Raw genomic sequence first — 21902 nt, 5'->3', positions numbered from 1 at the left:
CTTGTGATAAATGCTGCCAAGCCTGGGACTCATCTTTCAGGGCAGTCAAGTCCTGTCTGTCCTAGGGTAGATCCAGTAATGGTGTCCAAGAGCTTAGGCCTGGACTCAGGGACCCCAAGAGCCTACTTGTTGTTCTACTCCACTGTGGCCAAGCTGGTACCTAAGGTGCAAGACAAAGTCCCCCTTTACTTTCCCCTCTGCTTCTCAAAAAGATGGAGCCTTTCACTATAGCCACCACAGCTGGACGTGCTTGGGCTCACCTGAAGTCAGCACATTTCAGAGCCCAAGGCCCACAGCGTACTACCTGAGTATTGCTGCTGGTTATTCAGGAACCAAGGGCTCCTTAGTCAGCAGATTATGAATTCTGCCAGGCACTGGTCCTTCCCTTCAAGGTAGCAGGTTTCCTTTTGGCTCAGGTTGTCTCTAGAAATGTCCAGGAGCCAGGTCCTGGAACGGGGGTCTCACAACTCTGCCTGGTGCCCTATCTTACTGTGGCTGAGCTGGTATCCAAGATGCAAGACAAAGTCCTCTTTGCTCTTTGTTCTCCTTTTGTTAAATAGAAGGAAAGAATCACTTTTATTGCTGTGAGCTTCACTGCCTGGGGTCGGGGGAGGGGTGACACCAGCACTCCCTTAGAAGCTAGTGTCTCCCTAGGTCACGTGCCACTCTAGAACTGTGGCTCTGAGCCCAGCTTAGTACTAGGAATTTCCTAGGAATTTCAGTCCTTGTGTCCTACATTGTCTTTCAAGCTTATCTAAAACCCCAAAGCACTTCAGCCTGTGGTGGCAAGGCTTTGCCAAGAAACTCAAGTTCCAACCACTGGGATGGGCGAATCCCCTCTGACTAGGGCTGGTCCAAATGCTCACTTCGGGCAAGGGTGAGCTGGCTGAGCCCAGCACGGCCTTATTCTCTGCTAAGCTTTATTCTCTACTGTGATAGAGCAGTACTGAATTCAATGTAAAATCCCAAGTTGCTGCACTCTCCCTCCCTCAAGGGCATAGACTGTTTCTCCACGTTGCATGGGGAAAGGGTGGCATCGACAATTCAAGATTGTCTCTCCTGCCACCCTCAATTCCTCTTTCCAGGATATGAAGTTAAAACCAGTTACTGTGATTGCTCAGCTGATTTTTGGTTCTTGTGACACTGCTTTTTTTTTTTTTTTTTTTTTTTAGACTAAGTTTCACTCATGTCACCCAGGCTGGAGTGCAATGGCGCAATCTTGGCTAACTGCAACCTCCACCTCCCAGATTCAAGAGATTCTCCTGCCTCAGCCTCACGAGTAGCTGGGATTACAGGTGCCCACTACTATACCCAGCTCATTTTGTGTATTTTTAGTAGAGATGGGGTTTCACTGTATTGGCCAGGCTGGTCTCGAACTCCTGACCTCCGGTGATCCACCGGCCTCAGCCTCCCAAAGTACTGGGATTGCAGTTGTAAGCCACCACACCCAGCCGTGACAGTGCTTTTCTATGTGCAGATAGTTATTAAAATCTGGTGTTCCAGCAGGGGAAACAAGTGGTATAGGCTTCTATTCTGACATCTTGCTCTGCCCACACAAAACTCCCAATTTCCTTCTTTAAAAATCAATGTTCTTGGCCAGACACGGTGGCTCACGCCTGTAATCCCAGCGCTTTGGGAGGCCGAGAAGAGTTGATCATTTGAGGTCAGGAGTTTCAGACCAGCCTGACCAAGATGGTGAAACCCCGTCTCTACTAAAAATACAGAAAAATTAGCCAGGCATGGTGGCACACTCCTGTAATCCCAGCTACTTGGAGGCTGAGGCAGGAGAATCACTTGAACCTGGGAGACGGAGGTTGCAGTGAGCCAAGAATCATGCCACTGCACTCCAGCCTGGGTGACAGAGTGAGTTCCATCTCAAAAAAAAAAAAAAAGAAAAGAAAAGAAAAAATTAGTATTCTTAATTTTTTTGAAGAAGTTTTAGGTTTAAAGAAAAATAGAGCAGAGAGTATAGGGTTCCCATATACTCCCTTAGTCCTTCCCTCCCAGTTTTTCCTGCTATTAACATTTTTCATTAGTGTTGTACATTTGTTATAATTGATGAACTAATATTATTATTAATTTAGATAGCTATTAACTAAATACAGTATTGTTGACTAAATTCTATAGTTTACATTAGAGTTCAATCTTTCTGTTGTATATCCTATGGGTTTTAACAAATGTACAATGGCGTGCGTTTTCCGTTACAATATCATAGAAAATAGTTTCACTGCCCTATAAATCCTCTGTGCTTCACCTATTCATCCCTCCCTTCCTCTCCGTAGTCCCCTGACAACCACTAATCTTTATATTGTCTCCATAGTTTTGTCCTTCCCGAATGTTTTAAGTTGGGATCATATAGTATGCAGCTTTTCAGACTGGCTTCTTTTACTTAGTAATATGCATTTAAGTTCCTCCATGTCTTTTCATGGCTAGGTAGTTCATTTCTTTTTACTGCTGAATAATATTCCATTGCATAAATGTACCACAGTTTTTTAATCATTCATGTATTGAAGGACATTTGGTTGCTTCCAAGTTTTTGGCAATAATGAATAAAACTGCTATAAACATTTGTGTGCAGGTTTTTGTGTAGACATAAATTTTCAGGTCATTTGGGTAAATACCAAAGAGTGCAACTGCTGGATTGTATGGCAATAGCATGCTTAGTTTTATAAGATACTGACCCAAAATACCACCTTTTATACCCATAAGCAATGAGTGACATAGTTTCGGTTGTTCCACATGCTCACCAGCATTTGATGTTGTCAGTACTTTAGATTTTAGCCATGCTAATAGGTTTTAATTCGCAATTCTCTAATGACAGATAATGTACAGCATGTTTTCATTTGTTTATTTGCCATCTATGTACCTTCTCTGGTATGGTGTCCATATATTTTGCCCATTTTTAACTAACTGTTTTCTTATTGTTAATTTTGTGTGTGTGTGTGTGTGTGTGTGTGTGTGTGTGTGTGTGTGTGTGTGGTTAGGGAGACAGTGTCTTTCTCTGTCTCCTTGGCTGAAGTGCAGTGCTGTGATCTTAGTTCACTGCAGCCCCTACCTCCTGGGCTCAACTCATCCTCCCACCTCAGTCCCCCAAGCAGCTAGGACTAAGGCAGGTGCCACAATGCCTGGCTAATTTTTTTTGGTGGGGGGCAGGGATGGGAGACAGCGTTTTTCTGCTTGCCCAGGCTGGTCTCAAACTTCTGAGCTCAAGCAATTTGCCTGCCTTAACCTCCCAAAGTGCTGAGATTATAGGCATAAGCCACCATGCCTGGCCTCTTATTGTTGAATTTTAAGAATTCTTTGTATATTTTAAATACCAGCTTTGTTTTTATTAGACATATGCTTTGTAAATATTTTTTCCACTCCGTTGCTTGTGTTTTTATTCTCATGGTGTCTTTTGAGAGCAGAAGTTTTTAATTTTAATTAAGTCCAAATTATCCATTTTTTTATGAATCATACCTTTGGTATTGTATCTAAAAAGGCATTGCTAAACCAAAGGTCACCTAGATTTTCTCCCATGTCATCTTCTAGAAGTTTTGTAGTTTTGCATGTTATACTTAGGTGAATAATCAATTTTGAGATAATTTTTGTGAGGCATGTAAAATCAGATTCTAGATTATTTTTGACATGTGGAGATCCAGTTTTTCTACCACCATTTGTTGAAAAGATTATTCTTTCTCCATTGAATTGGCTTTGCACCTTTACCAAAGACCAATTGATTGTATTTGTGTGGGTCTCTTTCTGGGTTCCTTATTCTGTTCCACTGACCTATTTGTTATTCTTTCAACAATATGACACTGTCTTGATTACTGTGGCTTTATGTAAGTCTTGAAATCAGGTGGTAGCCATCCTCTGACTTTATTCTTCTTCTTCAATATTGTGCGGGCTATTCTGAATCTTTCCCAGCTTCCTTTTAACTCAATAACGCAAGTGAGGATATTTAGGAGTCTCTTTTCTCAGTCCTCCGCTTCTCTTGTCATGAACTCAGGCCAGTGGCATCTATACACATGAGTGATTTCTTAATTTTTCCCCATTTCTGTCATTTTTCTTCCATATTTTAAAAGATTGTACCCACAAAACTGCCTTTGTTTCACAGATTTGCTTCATCAAAGATATCTATAACTTCTGGTCAGAGATTCCAATCAGCATGAGATATCATTGTTACTGACGATTTTGATATGTCTGCCACAAAAGTAAACAGCATTATGCAACGTAATGCCAAGTCTAACGTGATGCCAAATTAAGTTTAAGTGAGGCACCAAAATAAATTAGGTGCTGGCTTCTGAATGAGACATTAGACTATATGTAGGTAATCCAAGAAAACTTAGTATGAGACTCTTTAAAACTTGTGCAGGTCATAAGGCAAAACATACTTCATTAAACTCTTACCTTGTCCCTCCCCATTTGCCCATAGGCCATCTTGGGAGGTGACCCACATTGTGCCCAGCTGCCACCAGCTGGAAACATTTTTGGAATGAAGAATGACCTGCCCAAGGAGTAGGGACCAGGTGGGCCAGGTAGGCAGGTGGGAAGGGGTGCGACCACCTTGGTCAGTTTCTCTCTCAGCCCCAACAGCATTCAGATCTTTTCTCTTCCTGGAGGGTGTGGCTGTCTCTGGTAAGTCACAGGTTCATAGACTGAGATTCTGCCACATAATGTGGTTCCTGAGGAAGCAGGCACTGGGGATGGGGAGCAGAGAGGAGAACTGAGAGTGGAGGGAACACCAGAGTGTGTCTTAGCAGCTCACAGTGCTATTCCTTCCAAGTGCTGACCACTGGCCACACAAAACCAGTGGTAGCTTCAAAACCATACAAAACTAGGTGGAAGGCAGGACTTGGCCCTCAGGCTGCAGTGTGCTGGCCACAGCCCTCGAATAACAGCTGATCTAGATCCACCCTAGCAAAGCCCCAGAACCATGCTTCCATGGGATCAGGCTCTGTCGCCAGTAAAATATTTTTAAAAAGAAAAATGTACTTAAGTTGGTGCAAAAATAATCTTGGTTTTTGACTTTAGCAAAAACATATGTACATACACACACATGAATATATTTAAAGAAATAGTGACTGAATGCTCTATAAATCTGATGAAAAATATTAACCAATAATGCCAAGAAATTCAAAAAACCTCAAGCAAGAGGAAGAGATCCTGCCAAAAAGAGAAGGGAACTTAATCATTACGGTTGTGGGGAATGTTACTGGGGCCAGCAGCTCACCAGCAGGAAGAGAGCAGAGAGGCCCTCTGTCCAGGGAACCCACAACAGCTCCTACAGGCAAAATGTCAGGTCCAGAGCATAACACCAGCTTGCAAATCTGCAGGACTGCCTCATTCCCTTGTCAGTTTCTCCCTTACTGCTCATCCTTAGGAGTCAGAAATAGCAGGTGGGTGAGGGAACAACCACCCCTGTCTTCTAGATCCCAGGATTCTCCCTGCACCTGTTGCAGTTGGTGGGAGGGAAGAAGATACACTATTAAATTAGGCTTGCAGTTAAGATCAGTGCTTCTCAAACTGTCATGTGCAGACAAATCAACTGGGGAGCTTGTTAAACTGAAGGCTCTGATTCCTTCTGTGGGTTTGGGTTGGAGCCAGAGATTTTGCCTTTCCATTTCTAACAAGTTCCCATGAGACCAGCATTATGGTCCCCAGACCACCCAGGGAATGGTAAGGGTTTAGATTACTATCTGGGCCCAAATCTTTTAATTCCTGAATCTCATTATGTTTGTGATATGGAACAATCACAGATTTTCTAGATTTTAGGTGTAACCAGAAAGCCATGAGGACTGCCAGAGTTTTCATGCTGGGGCTAGGGATGGGTCTCCCTCTAAGCAGCTTTATAGGGACAATAGGAGGGGAATGCAAAGTTGCTTTTGTGGCTTATTTCCATGAGTCTTGCTTGTTTGTTACATTGTTTATACTGGCAGAGGCAGAGCTTCTGTTAGCTCTTTGAAGGGTGAAAATTCACCTCCCTGCCCCCTTGGTGACTGTGATGGTTAATTCCATGTGTCAACTTGGCTAGGTCCACAGGTATTTGGTCAAACACCAGTCTGGATGTTGCTGTGAAGGCAATTTTAGATAAAATTAACATTTAAATCAGTAGACTTTGAGTAAAGCAGATTACCCTCCATAGTGTGGGTAGACCTCATGCAATCAGTTGAAGGCCTTAAGAGAAGATAGATTAAGGTCTCTTGAGGAAGAGGGCACTCTGCCTCCAGACTGCCTTCAGACTCAAGCTGCAGGATCAATTCTTCCCTGGGTATCAAGACTGCCCTGCAGATTTTGCACTTGCCAACCTCCACAACTGCATGAGCCATTTCCTTTAATTAAACTCTCTCTCTCTCTCTCTGTCTCTCCCCACCCCTAATATATGGAGATAGATAGATAGATAGATAGATAGATAGATAGATAGATAGATAGATAGATAGATATAGATATAGAGATATAGGAAGATATATAGATATAGATTATATAAAGATATATATATGTTTTATAATTGACAATGGTGAACATACATATAGTGGGAACTTTAAGAAAAAGTCTGACATAATAAAAACCACAACACAGGACTATATGGGCTGTTTTCCAGTCAGGACAACCCACATCTCTCTTAGCATGTACTCTCATTCAATAAACTCTCTGGTCTCTTAGCTAAATTGTCTCTTGGCCAAATTCTTTCTCTCAAAAAAGACAGAAATGGGGGACCCCCACACTTCCAGGTGACATCCTCACGATGTTTAGGGTGAAAAGTAGATATCAAAAACCATTCTTACTTTTCCTACACCCATCATTGTTGCTTCATGTCTCTCCATGTTACCACAGTTAAACCCACTGTGCCTGTGGACTCTTGGATTATCCTGTGATGTTGGCCAAGACAGCTTCTTGTCTTCATGCCGTGTGACAAATGAGCCTGGTAGACAATCACTGGGACAACCACGTGCAACAACACAGCCATTCAGTGCAGCAAGGAAGTTGCATGCTATTATAAATAGGTACTCTTCAGTCTTACACTTTGCTGAGATTGTTGCTTGCTTGCAATTTTATAATATTTTTATTGAAGATTAAAGTAAGCCATATTCTTCAATGCCCCAAGGAGAAAGGAAAAGATTTCATTAGCTGCCACCACTGTCTATCCTAAAAGAATGTTGCCCTGTCACCTAGGAGGGAAGCAATGGCTGACCTCCAGCCACCTCTTCTAAGATGGGGCTAGGGAAGGTAGAAGTGGGGGACTCCTGCTCTACTCAGACTTCTGAGGAAGTTCCAGGAGAAAATATTCAAAAGAAGGCACTGAGAAGGCAGTAAATGTTTAATAGCCACTCTTATCTGATTACTGCTCCATGTTATCCTGAGTATAAAAGGAGGCTTCCTTTAAAACAAAAATCTTCTGATTGACTTATGCCTTTTTCTGTTTTGAACCTTTACTTGCTGAAGAAGAAGATGGGTAGGAGAAGGAGGGAGAGAAGGGGAGCAGAAGGATGAGGAGGATTGGGGAGAAGAGGAAGAAGAAGACGAGGAAGAAGAAGAGGACGGAGGAGGAGGAGGAGGAGGAGGAAGGGGAGAAGAAGAAGAAGGAAGAGGAGGAGAAGAAGAAGAGGAAGAGGGAGGAGGAGGAAGAGGAGGAGAAGACGAAGAAGAAGAAGAGGAGGAGGAGGAAGAGAAGGAAGAAGGAAGAAGAAGAAGGGTGAGGAGGAGGAAGAGGAGGAGAAGGGGAAGAAGAAGAAGAGGAGGAGGAGGAAGAGAAGGAAGAAGGAAGGGGAGAAGGAGGAGGAGAAAATCTATTATTCAATTGAGTAGTATAATTCAATTCAATTCAAGCAATTGGCCAAAAATTCCACTGAAATATTGACTGAATTTGATTTATCCACATTCAAAGTATCCTTTTATAAGCCATTTGATTGCTGCCATGTTACGAGTCTTCACAGAACTTTAAGGTATTTCATGCATTTATTATTCTCAACAGAGAATTTTGAACTAAAACTCACCACATTCTATTTACATATGCAAGGAAAATATTTAAAAATCCAAGCAAAGTTGAAGCCCTTCAGCTGGTTTTCTTTAAGCAGAGATGTCAGGTCACTTATTCAAGATCGCACAGATATACACAAGTCAAGAAAATCTAATCCCTTAAAATTTTACTCATTGACTTGATCATGTCACTGGACAGCACTCAAATGAGACACCACAGATAAGAAAGCCAGAAAGGCTTTCTGCATAAATCTACCTTTTTCCATGATTAATAAAGCCTTAGCTTCACAACTCATGAAATGGTTGGAAGAAATCCTAGACCTATTTTGCAGATGAGCAAACTGAGGCACAGAGGTGTGTGAGGTGTGAACAGCTTTTTGGCAATGGGAAAGTCACAGGATTGTCTCTGCACCTTATCTGCAACTCTGAGCCTTGCTCAACCCCATCTGATTAGGGAGAGGCAAGCTTGCCACAGAATAGGATTGTGTTGGTATGAGTGTGCCTTATAAAGAACAGGAAGGGGTGGTTCGCCTTGAACTGAGCTCGCATGGGTAGGCTTTTTACAGCGATGCTGTCCCCAGTGGCTGCTGCTGCCTCCGTGCCCTCTTCACTGACATCCAGGTATGACTTGTGGATGGCTCTTGATAAATATAGGCCCTTGGTTGGTGACATTCCAGAAAGATCAGCTTTGACCTGGTTGAAGAGATCTGTCACCCCTAGAGATTTTAACAGGGAATTTAGCTCATACTTAATTTCAAGTTTGAATCGGGGGAGGTGTACTTCAACTTCTCTTTCCATCATGTTAGAAGAGCTTGTCCACTCATGAAACGTCCCCGAATTCAGCTGCTTTTCTATCTAAGAGACAAAACACAGACAAGCCCACATGAGTCAAACACACGACCTCTACATTAAATATCATATGTTTTTATAATTCTCAGTGTGAGTGGTTCAACTTCATCACTTTTTCTACCTTTAATACAGTCTACTTACCTGGGAACAAAATCATACCATTAGCCACATTTTCCCTTTTCTGTCGTCTGTTTCTCATCTAAATTTCGTAATTAAGCTTCTCAAGTAGGTATCCTACAGTCTTTTCCCTCAATTCCCTCAGCATACATGCTTCACTGCACTTCTCCCACTATCGCCTGTGAAGTTGTCATGGTCCTGTTTCGTGGATGGACTCAACCATTTCTTCTGGGTTCTCATATCTGAAACATTTCATGATACCCTCCTTTATGAGCGTGATTCTTGTTTGGCATCCCTGATGCCAGGATCCCCGTGCACTGTGATAGCTTTCATCCTCTCGTGCCCTTCTCTGTCACTGTTTCTGGTAGCTGCTCCTGAAGCTGAACTCTGGGCCACCTGTGCCTCTGCCCAGCATGTCAGCTCCCACATCAATGCTCAGCTTTCCCAAAGCAGCCTCAGCACGCTGACTTCTCATTCTCCATCCAGTTTCATCATTTGTTTGTAAACCTTTCAAACGCCTCCCTCGGGCATTGAACTCTCCAGCCAGCCCTGTCCACAGCTCCAAACCACCATGCTGTGTCACATCCCATCTTTTTAGTCTGAGAATTTAAAACAGTTTTGACAACTACTGCCTACCATGACAATATAAAATCCACCATAAAATAAAGATGGTTTTTCTTCCAAAGTATCTTTTCCTTTTGTCATTTTCTGCCCGCATCCAAGAGACTATGACTTCATGCCACAGCTCATGCTGCCTTGCTTCTAAGGCATTTGCACTGCTCTTTGCTCTGCTCAGTTTAGCAGGGCCCCTGTGATTCTCCTATTCATCCAGCAAGGCTCGGACTGAAATTGCTGTACTAGGAAATCCTTTCTGACCCATTCATTCTAATCCCATAGTCAATTTCCAGAAAACTTTCTGCAGAGTCTAAACTGCTCCCAAACTGCATTATGCCTCCAAATGTCTTTCACTCCAGTCAACCACAGGCCCTTAGGGACCTGATTCCCTCTGACTTGACCACAACCGTAAGCATACCTGTTATGGCCACAGCTGCACTTCTGTTACTACAGCTCCTTCTCAGTTGGCACCCATCTCACTTCTTAATCCAAATGCGTACGTCCTGACCCTGCTCTTTCAAGAAGCCTTCCCTACCACCCGACACACACACACTTTGCTCACCTGTGCCACAGTGTTCCTTCCCTACCACCCGACACACACACACCTTGCTCACCTGTGCCACAGTGTTTTCATCTCAAGCCAGCACTCCCTGGCTTAGAAGCCCCTAACTGTTGGGCTATATCACCCATGTGTGTGTCAGCTTCTGCAGGCTTCCAGACGTTCAGCTGTTAGAAGCACAGCCTGCTCTATGCTGGGCAGCTTTGGCTGCAGCTGGGGAAAGGGGGTTGGATCCAAACTCCTTTCACGGCCATGACCACTTCTTAACGGGTGTGGTGCCCATTTCTCCACAAAACTGAGATGTTAAAAATGGTTAGCCCGTGAAAGTACAATTGGCTCAGAAATACTGCCCCTCAGAGTAAAATGGCTTAATCAGATTTCTGCACACTAGGAGCCCAAATAGCATTATAACTTCATTACTATAGAAAGATGTCCCCCGACTATCAGCCAACCAGTACTTGTGTGTATTTGTACAAAATATCACTTCTGCTTCCATGTGCCTTTCTCATGTAAGAATAGCTTGTTCTCCATAAACGCACTGTCCTGAAAGGCAGAGGCCATGTGTCTCCCTGCTACTTTCACACCCCCGGGACAATCCTACTAAGGCTTAGATTGTGAATCAATGACTACACTAATGTCATGAGATACACAGTGTGTCTGTGTGTGTGTGTGTTAACATGCACACATGCTTTAACTGCATTATAGCATTCTTATAATTTTACCTGTTTCAGATTAGCTGTGCCTACTGGAAGCAGAATAATCATGCTTAATTTGTTGTTAACGTAGGGCAGCTCAAGAACTTGCATCTGCGGCTCCTTTACAAAGGCCAGTTTAAATGTTCCAATTTGATACATCATTTCCACAGTTACATTTTTACCCTGTTAAGAAGAAAAAGATTATAGTATACTTACATATGTGAGTGCACATGTGTGTATACTGATTACCTTGCATAACATGGATATCTGCATGAACACTCTAAAGGCATGGGTAAAATAGAAACTACAAAGTAGATTCCTTATTACTTCCCTTTGCAAAGGTTATCCATTTTTTTAATTTAAAATAAGTCATGGTTAGAGACTGAATTGTTCTAATAATATATAGAGATAGCTTGGTCTACCAAAAACAAAGTCAGGATTTTTAGCTAACATGATTTTAGTGGGGAAAAAAAAGGATATATCATTAAATCATTTTCTTTTTAATCTTTCCTCAAGAAACTCTCTAGAAAAAAAAATAACTCAGATAGCCTTAGTGTGCTGCTGGAGAACATAACCACAGTATATATGAAAAGAGTAAACCAATAGAACATTAAGAAAAGAATGGGTTTTCTTCTCTGCCAGAGAATCTTAGTATCCCAAGTCTCCAGTTAGGTGCTCTGTGATAAAAGTTATTGTCACTTAATAAAGGAAAAATGAAAATCTGTAGAAAATACAATAAAAAGAACCAACAGAAACCTAGACCAATATTTTCACTAAATCACTACATCTTTCTAAATTGTCCTTAAATGATTATTGTATTCTCCAACATTTGTCATGAGTCTGAAAATAAAATACTTACCTCACTTAGCTGAAAAGGACTTTTAACTGTCTCTCTTTCTTGAAATTTATTTTGCCATTGTCCTTTGAAATATATGGCATTCACCAGGACCATTACAGATGAAGGGTCAATTGTGCCCTTTCCAAAGAGATTTGTGACTTTTCCTTGTATAAAAAATAAGATAATTATATTTGGATTTGAACTCCTGATAATAGAGAGGTGAAGAGTCATGAGAAATTTAGAGCCATTTCTTTTTTAAGACTAATTGTAAATTTGAGATACCAGAAGAACTCCTTTCATCTCCTGGCCATGGAGCCTTCTTTGTCAACTGAAGTTTATTTCAGGGAATATTTAATGCTTTATTATTTAATCAGAAGATGGCACCCAGGAAGTAGCCAGTATATTCGTGATGGATCAATTTGTCTTATGCCTAGTTACATCGAGTGATTTCTTATACATTACTGCTTATTTAGATATTATGTAATCATTTCTTGTGGCTTACTTTTAATATTTACAAGACTTTATACTTACCAGCACTTCACTACACACAAATATATTATTTTAAAATATTTATTCTTTCAATGCACTAGAATTAGTGTATTACAAATATATATACAAAAGCACTTGAAGTAAACACACATCTGAAAATCAAGATTCATAAAATTATGCCAGGAATTGCTTTGTAAATAAAACTGATCAAAATTAAACATCCAGCCCTCTTGGTGCATTTTGGTACATTGCAATTTATAAAACTTTTTTGGAATGTAATCTGTTATACAATATGAAACATAGGAATATCTGAACATCAGCTTTAAGCTTCATGAAGGTTTTAATTTTCGTTGAAATTCTAGGCCTAATACAATCCTAGCATGTGATAGCAATACCTAACCTTAAGCATACAATGTATATTTTTGGATGAAACAGTAAATAAAGATATAAACAAATGATGAAATAACATTAATATTCTACGTAAATATATAACATGTGGATCCCTAATGCACACCCATGACAGACAACACTAATCATCTTTTCATTCATGCCAAAAAAATTTTAGGCATTTTCTAAATGCTGGGCACTGTTCTAGGCACTGTAGCGCTAAACTCAGACTATAACACAAAACTAAACAGACAAAAATCTCTACTGTCACAGAGTTAGTGTCTGCTGGCTCAATTGTGGGCTTTTTCAAGTAACCTAAGTTTAAGCCTCAGACTCTCAATACAGATTTCCCAAGCAGTCACTACCAGTGGATTAGAGTTAGCATGAGAGAGGCATATTTTTACACCACTGTGCTAAGTAAATTAACAGATATGAAAAAATATATACACCTTTCAAAGCATTTTCTGACTTAATACAAATAATAGAATGGATATGTATTTTAATCTGGTCACCTATTACTAAACTTGACATCTGTCAGTTCCTCAATCAAAAAGATACTATTGAGAGCTCATCACTGTTAAGTGATATAATGGGAGAAAAATATATTAGAAAGCATTGTCTTTATGCTAAAAGAAATCTAAAATAATATAAAGCTAAACTAGAATTATTAAGTGAATTCAGCAATGTTAATATACAAAAGTAAAGTATATACTTATACATCAACAACAAATAAACCAAAATAATAGATACCAGCTAAAATTCACCAAACACCTCAAATACCACCTAGGGTCAGTTTATCAAAAAATGTACAAAACTTCAACATAGGAAAATACAAAATGTTATTGAAAGAAAAAATTAAGGAAGACCTGTATAGAGGTAAATTTCATGGTCGTGGATTAGAATTTGAATAGAGATGTATTTTCTCTTCAAATCTATAGATTCTATATAAATCCTATTAACATTTCAATTGATATATTCTGTGGAAGTTGACAAGCTAATTTTAAAACGTATATGGAAATACACAGGATCAAGATTTGGCAAGGCAACCCTAGAAGAGATCAACATTGGAGGGATTACACTTCCAGCTTCCAAGAGTTATTATAAAGGTACTATAATTGTGGCATCATCATGAGAGTAAACAAATTGACGAATGAAAGAGAATGGAAAACCTAGGAGCAGATTCACACATATATGGTCATCTAATTTATGATAAAATTTACATTGCAGTGCAATAATGAAAGGATTCTTTGTTCAATAAGTAGTGCCATAGCAATTAGACATCCACATGGAATGAAACTAATTTTAAAATGAATCCTGACTTTAATAAAACAATAAAACTTCTAGAAAATAACATACGAAAATATTTTCACGAACTAGAAAATATTTTCACGACAAGATTTCTTTAAAATCGTCCAAAAAATGTGTGCAAAAACACTAACTATAAAGGAAAAGATCATAAATTTTATTCCTTTGAAATTAGAAACTTCCATTCATCTAAGACACCACTAAGAGATGGGAAAGATAAGATGCAAAATAGTAGAAGTTACTTGCAACATACGTATCCAGTATGTGCAAAGAACTCCTAAAAATTTGTCAGAAAAAAAAAACAGACAAACCATTCTTACAGGTGGGCAAAAGATTTAAACAGAAACTTCACAAAGGAGGATATGCAGCTGATGAAAAATTGTTCAACCATATAATTCATGAAGGAAATGCAAATTAAAATTAAAATAACTACAGTGGCTAAAGTTAACAAGCCTTACACTACCAAGTGTTGGCAAGGAGGAGGGACAAACGAAATTCTCATTTCTTGTTTGGGCAAATAAATTGACACAACCACTTAAGAAAATTGCTTGGCATCTACTACAATTGAATGTATATATGCCTTATGACTAGCAATTCCATCCCAAGGTATACACCCAATAAAAGTGCATACATATATGTACCAGGGATATGTATCAAAAATATTCACAGCAGCACTATTTATAAGAGATCCAGACTAAAAATGTCCTAAGTATTTACTAACAGTAAAATGGATAAGTATATTTGGAATATTCTGAGAATGAAATGCATAATAAAAATGAACAAACCATGCAATGTCTAACTACTTGGATGACTCTCACAAAGTATTGACCTAAAAAAAACTCACATAATTTATGATTCCAATTACATGAGATTTAAAAACAGGCAGGACTAATAAGTGGTAACAGAAGTCAGAGAAGCCTTAACATTTGGGAAAAAAGGTTCTTATTTCTAGAAGAGGATTTAAGGGGGACCTGGCAGTGCCTCTTTCTAATAACTAATGTCTTATTTTGCTGACCTGAGTCATGAGTATATTCACTTTGTGATAATTTATCAAATAGCACACATACAATAATTTACTTTTCTGTATGTATGTATATTTAAATCATAAAGTTTATTTTTAAAATCAAGATTTAAGGGATGTGTTAACTAATTGTGATATGTCAATGTTATTTGGTTCCTGATTCAAACAAAAAAAAAGAGCCAACTGGGGAAAAATGAAAACACACTGAATATTTAACATTAAAGGATTATTTTTAATTTCTCAGAAGTAATGAGATTGTAGCGGTTGTATTAAAATTGTCCATATTTTTAGAAAAACAAAGTGAAATAGATGTAGGAAAATGGTAGAATATCTAGAATTTGCTGCAATATAATCTTAAAGAAGTGTTGGAGAAATGGTGAGAGATTACATGAATAAAGCCAGCCATTAGTGAGAAATGTTGCAATTGAGTGACGGATAAATAGGGTTCATTATATATTCTCTCTACTTTTGCATATCCTTAAATTTTTCCTTAACCAAATGTTTCTAAGAAACATTTAAGAAATATTTAGCAATATATATGGGTTTTTAATTGTGAAAAGTAAATTTAAATTTAATTAATTTTAATTGCAGAATGCACCACACATTTATGAAATAGAAATAGTGTTCATTCACAGAGTCACTTTGTATAGCTTCTAGAACAACTGATTGTAAGGGTATTCCAAAATATGGTCCCATTCCTTTCTTGCTGATCTGCCTATGTCAGGTGCAGGCTTCAGCCAGCTTCCTTGTTAGCAAGCGGACTCAGGTTGCTTATCAACACAACACAGAGTTTAGAGACACGTATTGACTTATCCTTACCATTAGTTTTATTTTCAACCCAAGCATTAATCGTTTTCCTCGTTTCTTCTGTAGACTGTTCAAAATCCACAGTTTGCAACCTGGCTTGATACCATTTCTCAGAACAGCTTAAATATTGCTATGAAAGACATGATAATTGAACAACATTTCAAAAGCAGTGTAAGGAAAACAAAAATCTACAGCTCAATGTATTCTAAAATTCTAATGCAGAGAAAAAAGCAGTTCCTATAAACAAGTCTGAGAGGAAGCAGGATCCATATGTACTTATTTTTAATAAAACAAATAAATTTAACAAAATCTGAAACCCTTCCAAAAGGAATGTTCAGAAATGTTTTGTTGTTACTTCTGTCATATGATTGGCTTTCTTAGTTTTAAAGTGTTCAAAGCAAAATGACAAATTGCAATACATGAGCACCTTCTGACTCTATTCCTACTCTTTCCTCTTCAAAGTAGACATGGAAGTTACTGCTCTCAGATTATAGACAGGAAAACTGAGAAGCAGAGTGGTTAAGTGACTTGCTTTTCTGAGGTCTAACAGAAGGTTGCTCCCATGATATATATCAATCTCCTCACAAGCTGCCATAAATATAATTAATAATAAAAACATTCTGTGTTGTAGATAGTTGGCATTTCTGTCAAATTTATGTAAAGTGTGAGCAAAAATATCTTAAGAATTTATTATTTCGTTCACCTATAACATATTATCTAAGTGAAAGTGGTGTGCAAACTCAGTATAAAGAACTTACCCTTTCTTTTAACCAAAAATTTTTACTCCAAAGCCCCTCTTGTGTAGCATTCTGGAGCAACGATTGATGACCACCCAAGGCCCTAGATTTCTATAGAACTGGAGACTTTCCATTGTCTTTCTGCCAAGACAACAGTGATATCTACATGGACCCAAATGAGTTTACCATGATGCAATTCCTGAGACCTAAGGAGCATACCTCCACAGCCCAGTGGGACCCAGTGCCCCAACATGAACTGAATAGAACAATACAAGACTTTGAAATATGGAAGATGTGCCTAGCATAGAAGAAAAACAAAGCTTAACTAATGTTGCGGGAAGTCAGGGACCCCGAACGGAGGGACCGACCTGCTGAAGCCGTGACAGAAGAACATAAATTGTGAAGAATTCATGGGCATTTATTAGTTCTCCAAATTAATACTTTTATAATTTCTTACACCTGTCTTTACTGCAATCTCTGAACATAAATTGTGAAGATTTCATGGACATTTATCACTTCCCTAATCAATACTCTTGTGATTTCCTATGCCTGTCTTCTTTAATCTCTTAATCCCATCATCTTCGTAAGCTGAGGATGTTTATCACCTCAGGACCCTGTGATGATTGTGTTAACTGCACAAATTGTTCGTAAAGCATGTGTGTTTAAACAATATGAAATCTGGGCAACTTGAAAAAAGAACAGGATAACAGCGATGTTCAGGGAACAAGGGAGATAACCATTAGGTCTGGCTGCCTGAGAGCCGGGCAGAACAGAGCCATATTTCTCTTCTTTCAAAAACAAATAGGAGAAATATCGTTGAATTCTTTTTCTCAGCAAAGAACAGCCCTGAGAAAGAGAATGCGTTCCTAGGGGGAGGTCTCTGAAATGGCTGCTCTGGGAATGTCTGTCTTATACAGTTGTAGATAAGGGAAGAAATAAGCCCTGGTCTCCCGCAGCGCTCCCAGGCCTATCAGGACGAGGAAATTCCTGCCTAGTAAATTTTAGTCAGACCGGTTGTCTGCTCTCAAACCCTGTCTCCTGATAAGATATTATCAATGACAATGCATGCCCGAAACTTCATTAGCAATTTTAATTTCACCCCGAAGCTCTGCCCCCATTTGCCTTGTGATATTTTATTGCCTTGTGAAGCGTGTGATCTCTGTGACCCACACCCTATTTCTACACTCCCTCCCCTTTGAAAATCACTAATAAAAAATTGCTGGTTTTGCGGCTTGGGGGGCTTCATGGAACCTGCCGACATGTGATGTCTCCCCCGGACACCCAGCTTTAAAATTTCTCTCTTTTGTACTCTTTCCCTTTATTTCTCAGACCAGCCGACACATAGGGAAAACAAAAAAGAACCTACATTGAAATATCGGGGTGGGTTCCCCCGATAAACTAAGAGCAAAATCTGGGCCTCAGAATGAATCTTGTCCTGAGCTGGATCCAATTGTGGTTGAAACAACCTTAAGTAACTCTCCATAGCCCAGGAGATGGACTTTTTCCCAGCCAGAATCCTGAAATAACAAGGTCCCTCTCATGACATAGTTCAAGACAATCTTCATGATGCTAATGAGGACCTTCTTACTTCTGGAACAGATGTCATCATGATCATCCCAAATCCACATTTATCTACTGTTATGTCTGGGTCACTGTTTTGAGAAGGCAAAGTCAAGAGAGCGGGCATCCCAGCTCAAAGGACCATGATTGTTAATCCCTGCCACTCTAGACACTCTCCACACATCATTCCCTATATGCTTCCAGGGCAGTAAAAGAAAATACTCTCTGAATGTCTATAATACCTACCCCAAGTTGCAAATATTCTGACTATCAGAAGCTCATCACATAGGTTGTCCAAGACATAACCTGATCTATGAGGCCAGGGAAGAACATTAGAAACTCATGGTTTCATCCAGCTTCACCCAGATAGCATTTAAATAACCCTGGTCAAACAAAAGCTTGCATTTCACCTCAATCACAACAAGATGATGTAGCAATTAAAACCAGGAAGACAGATTTGGATAGGGGTTAAATCCAGGTTTTGCGATTTAAATATCTCTGTGACCCTTATCAGCCTGACTTTTCAGAATCTGCTTCACAGTCTGTAGAATTAATGGAAATTTTATACCCATATCTTAGCACAATGTGAGGATTATAGGAGATAATGCCTGTAATGAGCTAAGCAGAATGACTGGCACAGAGTAAATACTCAATAAAACTACATAGGACCATGGTGTTGGGAAAGGGCATAAATGGTGTTAGAATATTGGAGCTACAAAGAACTAAGCCTAATCCTCTCGTTTTAAAGATAGAAGTGACTTGCCCAAAGTTATATATTCTAAATGGAAACAGAACTCCTGTCTCTTGGCTCACAGTCCAATGTAATTTCAACTACTTCTTGATACTCCACTATTAAGAACCTCTGAAAAAGATATGAAAAATTGATTTTGTTTTTCTTCTGGTCCACAGGGATGATTCTTACCTACTTTGTTTTGTGCTTCATCCCTGACCTTGGTTCTTAGACAGCATTAGGGATCTTGAAGAAGTCATTTTTATGTGATATTTTGGAACTTTATATGAGAGTTTCAATAAATCCATTTCACTGAAACTGTAAGTTAGCACAAAGTCAATCTCTTAATGATAAATGTCATGTGACTCTCCTCACTCTTCATCAATTTTGTGGTGTGAAATTCAGAGGACGCCAAGAAAGATGTTGATCACTCTTCCAAATGGACTTACCTGATGAAATGCCATCGTCTTTGTCCCGTAGAGCCTGTTGGCAATGCTGAGGGCACAGTTAGAGTCTGGCTGGTTGATTTGAGAGAATAAGACACCAAACTCGGAATGAATTCTTCCAGCTTGGCTGCACTGAAGCATCAGTAAACAAAGAATGATGTATTAAATTGCTTGATTTTTGCCATTGGAGAATGATAACTATCTAGAGAGCAAGGTGTTTGCCTCTGAATAAAAGGGCTGTGAATACAAGGAAATTAGTTTAAAGCATTTTCTTCCTTGGATTTTTGCTAGCACGTTAATTTCACCACTCTGTAACTTTAGTTGCAGTCTGCGTGCAGAATTGTAAGTTACTGCCTAATACATGTGTACTTGTTGGTCCTAATGATTTAATTCAAAGGCAGTTTTCATAAATAAAGAGATCCTAGTGGGGTATTCAGGGCAATAATTCCAGTGTTATTGCTGCCTTTGTACTTACAGAATCGTTTCTCTTTTCTTTCACACTTTTTTCTACATCTCCATTTTTCATGTGGTCATTTAATCACATACCTCAGCCCTTCACTGAACTGACTTCACACACTACTTTGCTTCTCAGTGGTAGCAATTCTGCTAAGCTGCAGCTTTGTTGCATTTGAAAGATGGCTAAGAATTTATGGACATTATAGGCAATATTCCTATATTCCCTAAAGCATTCCCTAAAGCAAATGGTTCCTAAACTATGGACTTTGAACTTTTAGTAGTAAGTTGGGTTCCAGGAAGCTGGTATTCTGTGAGTCTATATGCATTTATGTATTTTCTCAACCAATCATAATCAAACAGAACTATTTTCATGTAGGAGTTCTATATAATTTTGATGTCAAAATGAATCCTTCTACTGGAAAAAACTAGAGACCATAGTCCCAGAGCATGTGGATTGGGCAACATTAGGCCATGTTTTCCCAGTACATAATTATATGGCCAAGCATCAGGGTCCTTTCTCAGTCCCCACTCTAGACAGAAAAGTCTAACACCACATAGACAAGACTGGCAAACTCAACACAGGGCACCATCCATAAAGGAACAAAAAAGTTTGAGTAAAGATGGCAATAAATCAGGTAATAAAATCTAAGAAACTTTACTATTGTTATTATTATCATTATTATATTAAACTCTACAGGCTGTAGTTATCATCAGGAAGGTTAAAGGGGGACACATAGCTGGTTCCCTCATGGGCAAAAGAAGGAGCTCTTCTACTCAACACCCAGACTATTATTTCATCCTTCTCTTAGGTTAAAGAGCATTTGACAACTCAGCAACATTATCATACCTTAGGTGAGTCCTTGAACCCTGGTTTTAATGAGTCTACAGTATGACTAAAATGAAGCACCTAGAAAAGAAAAAAAAGGATCTTTTGGCATCAGAAGCAATGTACAGTCTATAAAGGTTGACAGTTGTATCTATTTTTCTATTTTAGATCAAGATCCATAGTGATAGCTAACATTTAATAATGTGTTCCAAGTCCTGAACTAAGTCTTTACATATCTTATTTAACCTTCCCAACAACTTTATGAGTAGATACTATTACCCTCATTTTATGTTAGGGAAACTATAAGTTTAAGAGAGATCAAGCAGCTTGCCTCAGACCATTGTCAGTTTCCAGGGACTAATCTCTTATCCCCTGGACACTTCTGTCCCTACTGTGCTTAGGCTGTTAACTAAGACAGTACCCATCTGGGGCTGCGTAAGACCTTACATGGTTTCCCAGCACAAACAATAATAAGATTTGCAAGTATCCTAAGAGTTGTTAAGTGATATTCTTCTAGACTTTCCACTGCAATGAAAATATAGGTAATGGGAAAATCTCTAATGTTAGCCTATATAACCTAAAAAGTCACCTTTCCTTTCTGAGTCTGTTTTCAATCTGTAAAGTGTGGATAACAATTCCTAACTGTTATGAAGTTCAAACATAATCACGAAAATTTTTTTAACTTGGTAATGCCTAAAATAGCATTATGTTTATTATAAATTTAACCTTCTAGAAGACAATAATAGTACCTTTGTCACATTTAAATCACTGAATGAAGGGACTCTAAAAGTAAACTGCAGAGATTTATTTGTGATACCACTGATAGTAATAAAGAGACCACACGTTGCTTGTATTACATTGTTTGCATTACAGCATACTCCATTAATCAAACCATTATCAATTTTTAAGAAATATGATTTATTCAATGTGTTTTTTCTCTCTCAAGATGGCAATTTTATTGGTATAAAGATGGAATTAATTTTGCTGACCCAGAGTGGGCGCATGAAAGACTTCTGGGTCCTGAACAAATCTCTGGGGAATTCCATACCTTCTCCAATTGCTCTGCAGTCTCTCCCCTGGCACCAAGGAGGACCATGCTTAGAGCATAAAGCAGACTCAGCGAAGAAAAGAAGATGTTATCTCCTATGTTGTTACTGTTCAGCTCTTTGAACACATCAAGGCAAAATTCAACGTTAGCTGTGCTGAGAGAACCCATTTTTATGCCGACTGCCTGAGAACAGAAGGGAAAAAATTCTCAGAACATCACTTGAAGTTACAGATAGTATTTGGAGTTCAGCTATTTTATTTCATGAGTTTAAGTATCAGGGCACACTGCTTCATGAAAAACTACATACCCTTATCACAATTTCTGAGAAATTAGTAAATGCTAGAGAGGGGAATTCACATTAGTTTTACATTCCAATGAACAGAAGATTTACTATTCCTTCAGCCAATGGTTAAAATCTATCTTACTATCATTTGTGTATATTTTTAAATAATCTATAATTG

The 21902-nt window shown here is 39.0% G+C and overlaps 1 protein-coding gene across 1 annotated transcript; it reads right to left on the bottom strand.

The window, feature by feature from the left end:
• Positions 1–7912: 7912 nt before the first annotated feature.
• SERPINB11 (serpin family B member 11) lies at positions 7913–21609 on the bottom strand. The gene is made up of 7 exons (XM_004059512.4): positions 21442–21609; positions 20415–20474; positions 19115–19243; positions 15651–15768; positions 11651–11793; positions 10819–10974; positions 7913–8811 (listed from the first exon to the last, which is right to left on the bottom strand). The coding sequence occupies exons 1-7, from the start codon at positions 21607–21609 to the stop codon at positions 8407–8409; spliced, it is 1179 nt and encodes a 392-aa protein (XP_004059560.3). The 3' UTR covers positions 7913–8406.
• Between the last annotated feature and the right edge of the window lie 293 nt (positions 21610–21902).

Source organism: Gorilla gorilla, chromosome 17 (genome assembly GCF_029281585.2).
Source record: "Gorilla gorilla gorilla isolate KB3781 chromosome 17, NHGRI_mGorGor1-v2.1_pri, whole genome shotgun sequence".
In the NCBI taxonomy this organism is placed as follows: Eukaryota; Metazoa; Chordata; class Mammalia; order Primates; family Hominidae; genus Gorilla; species Gorilla gorilla.
This window is presented reverse-complemented; position numbering and strand designations above follow the sequence as displayed.

Excerpts from the sequence above, each read along its gene's own strand:
- SERPINB11 (XM_004059512.4), bottom strand. The coding sequence starts at position 21,609 with ATGGGTTCTCTCAGCACAGCTAACGTTGAATTTTGCCTTGATGTGTTC. Across the intron at positions 20,475-21,441 it reads CTGCAGAGCAATTGGAGAAG|GTGCTTCATTTTAGTCATAC; the intron begins GTATGGAATTCC and ends TTTCTTTTCTAG. Across the intron at positions 15,769-19,114 it reads AGACGATGGCATTTCATCAG|CAATATTTAAGCTGTTCTGA; the intron begins GTAAGTCCATTT and ends TGTCTTTCATAG.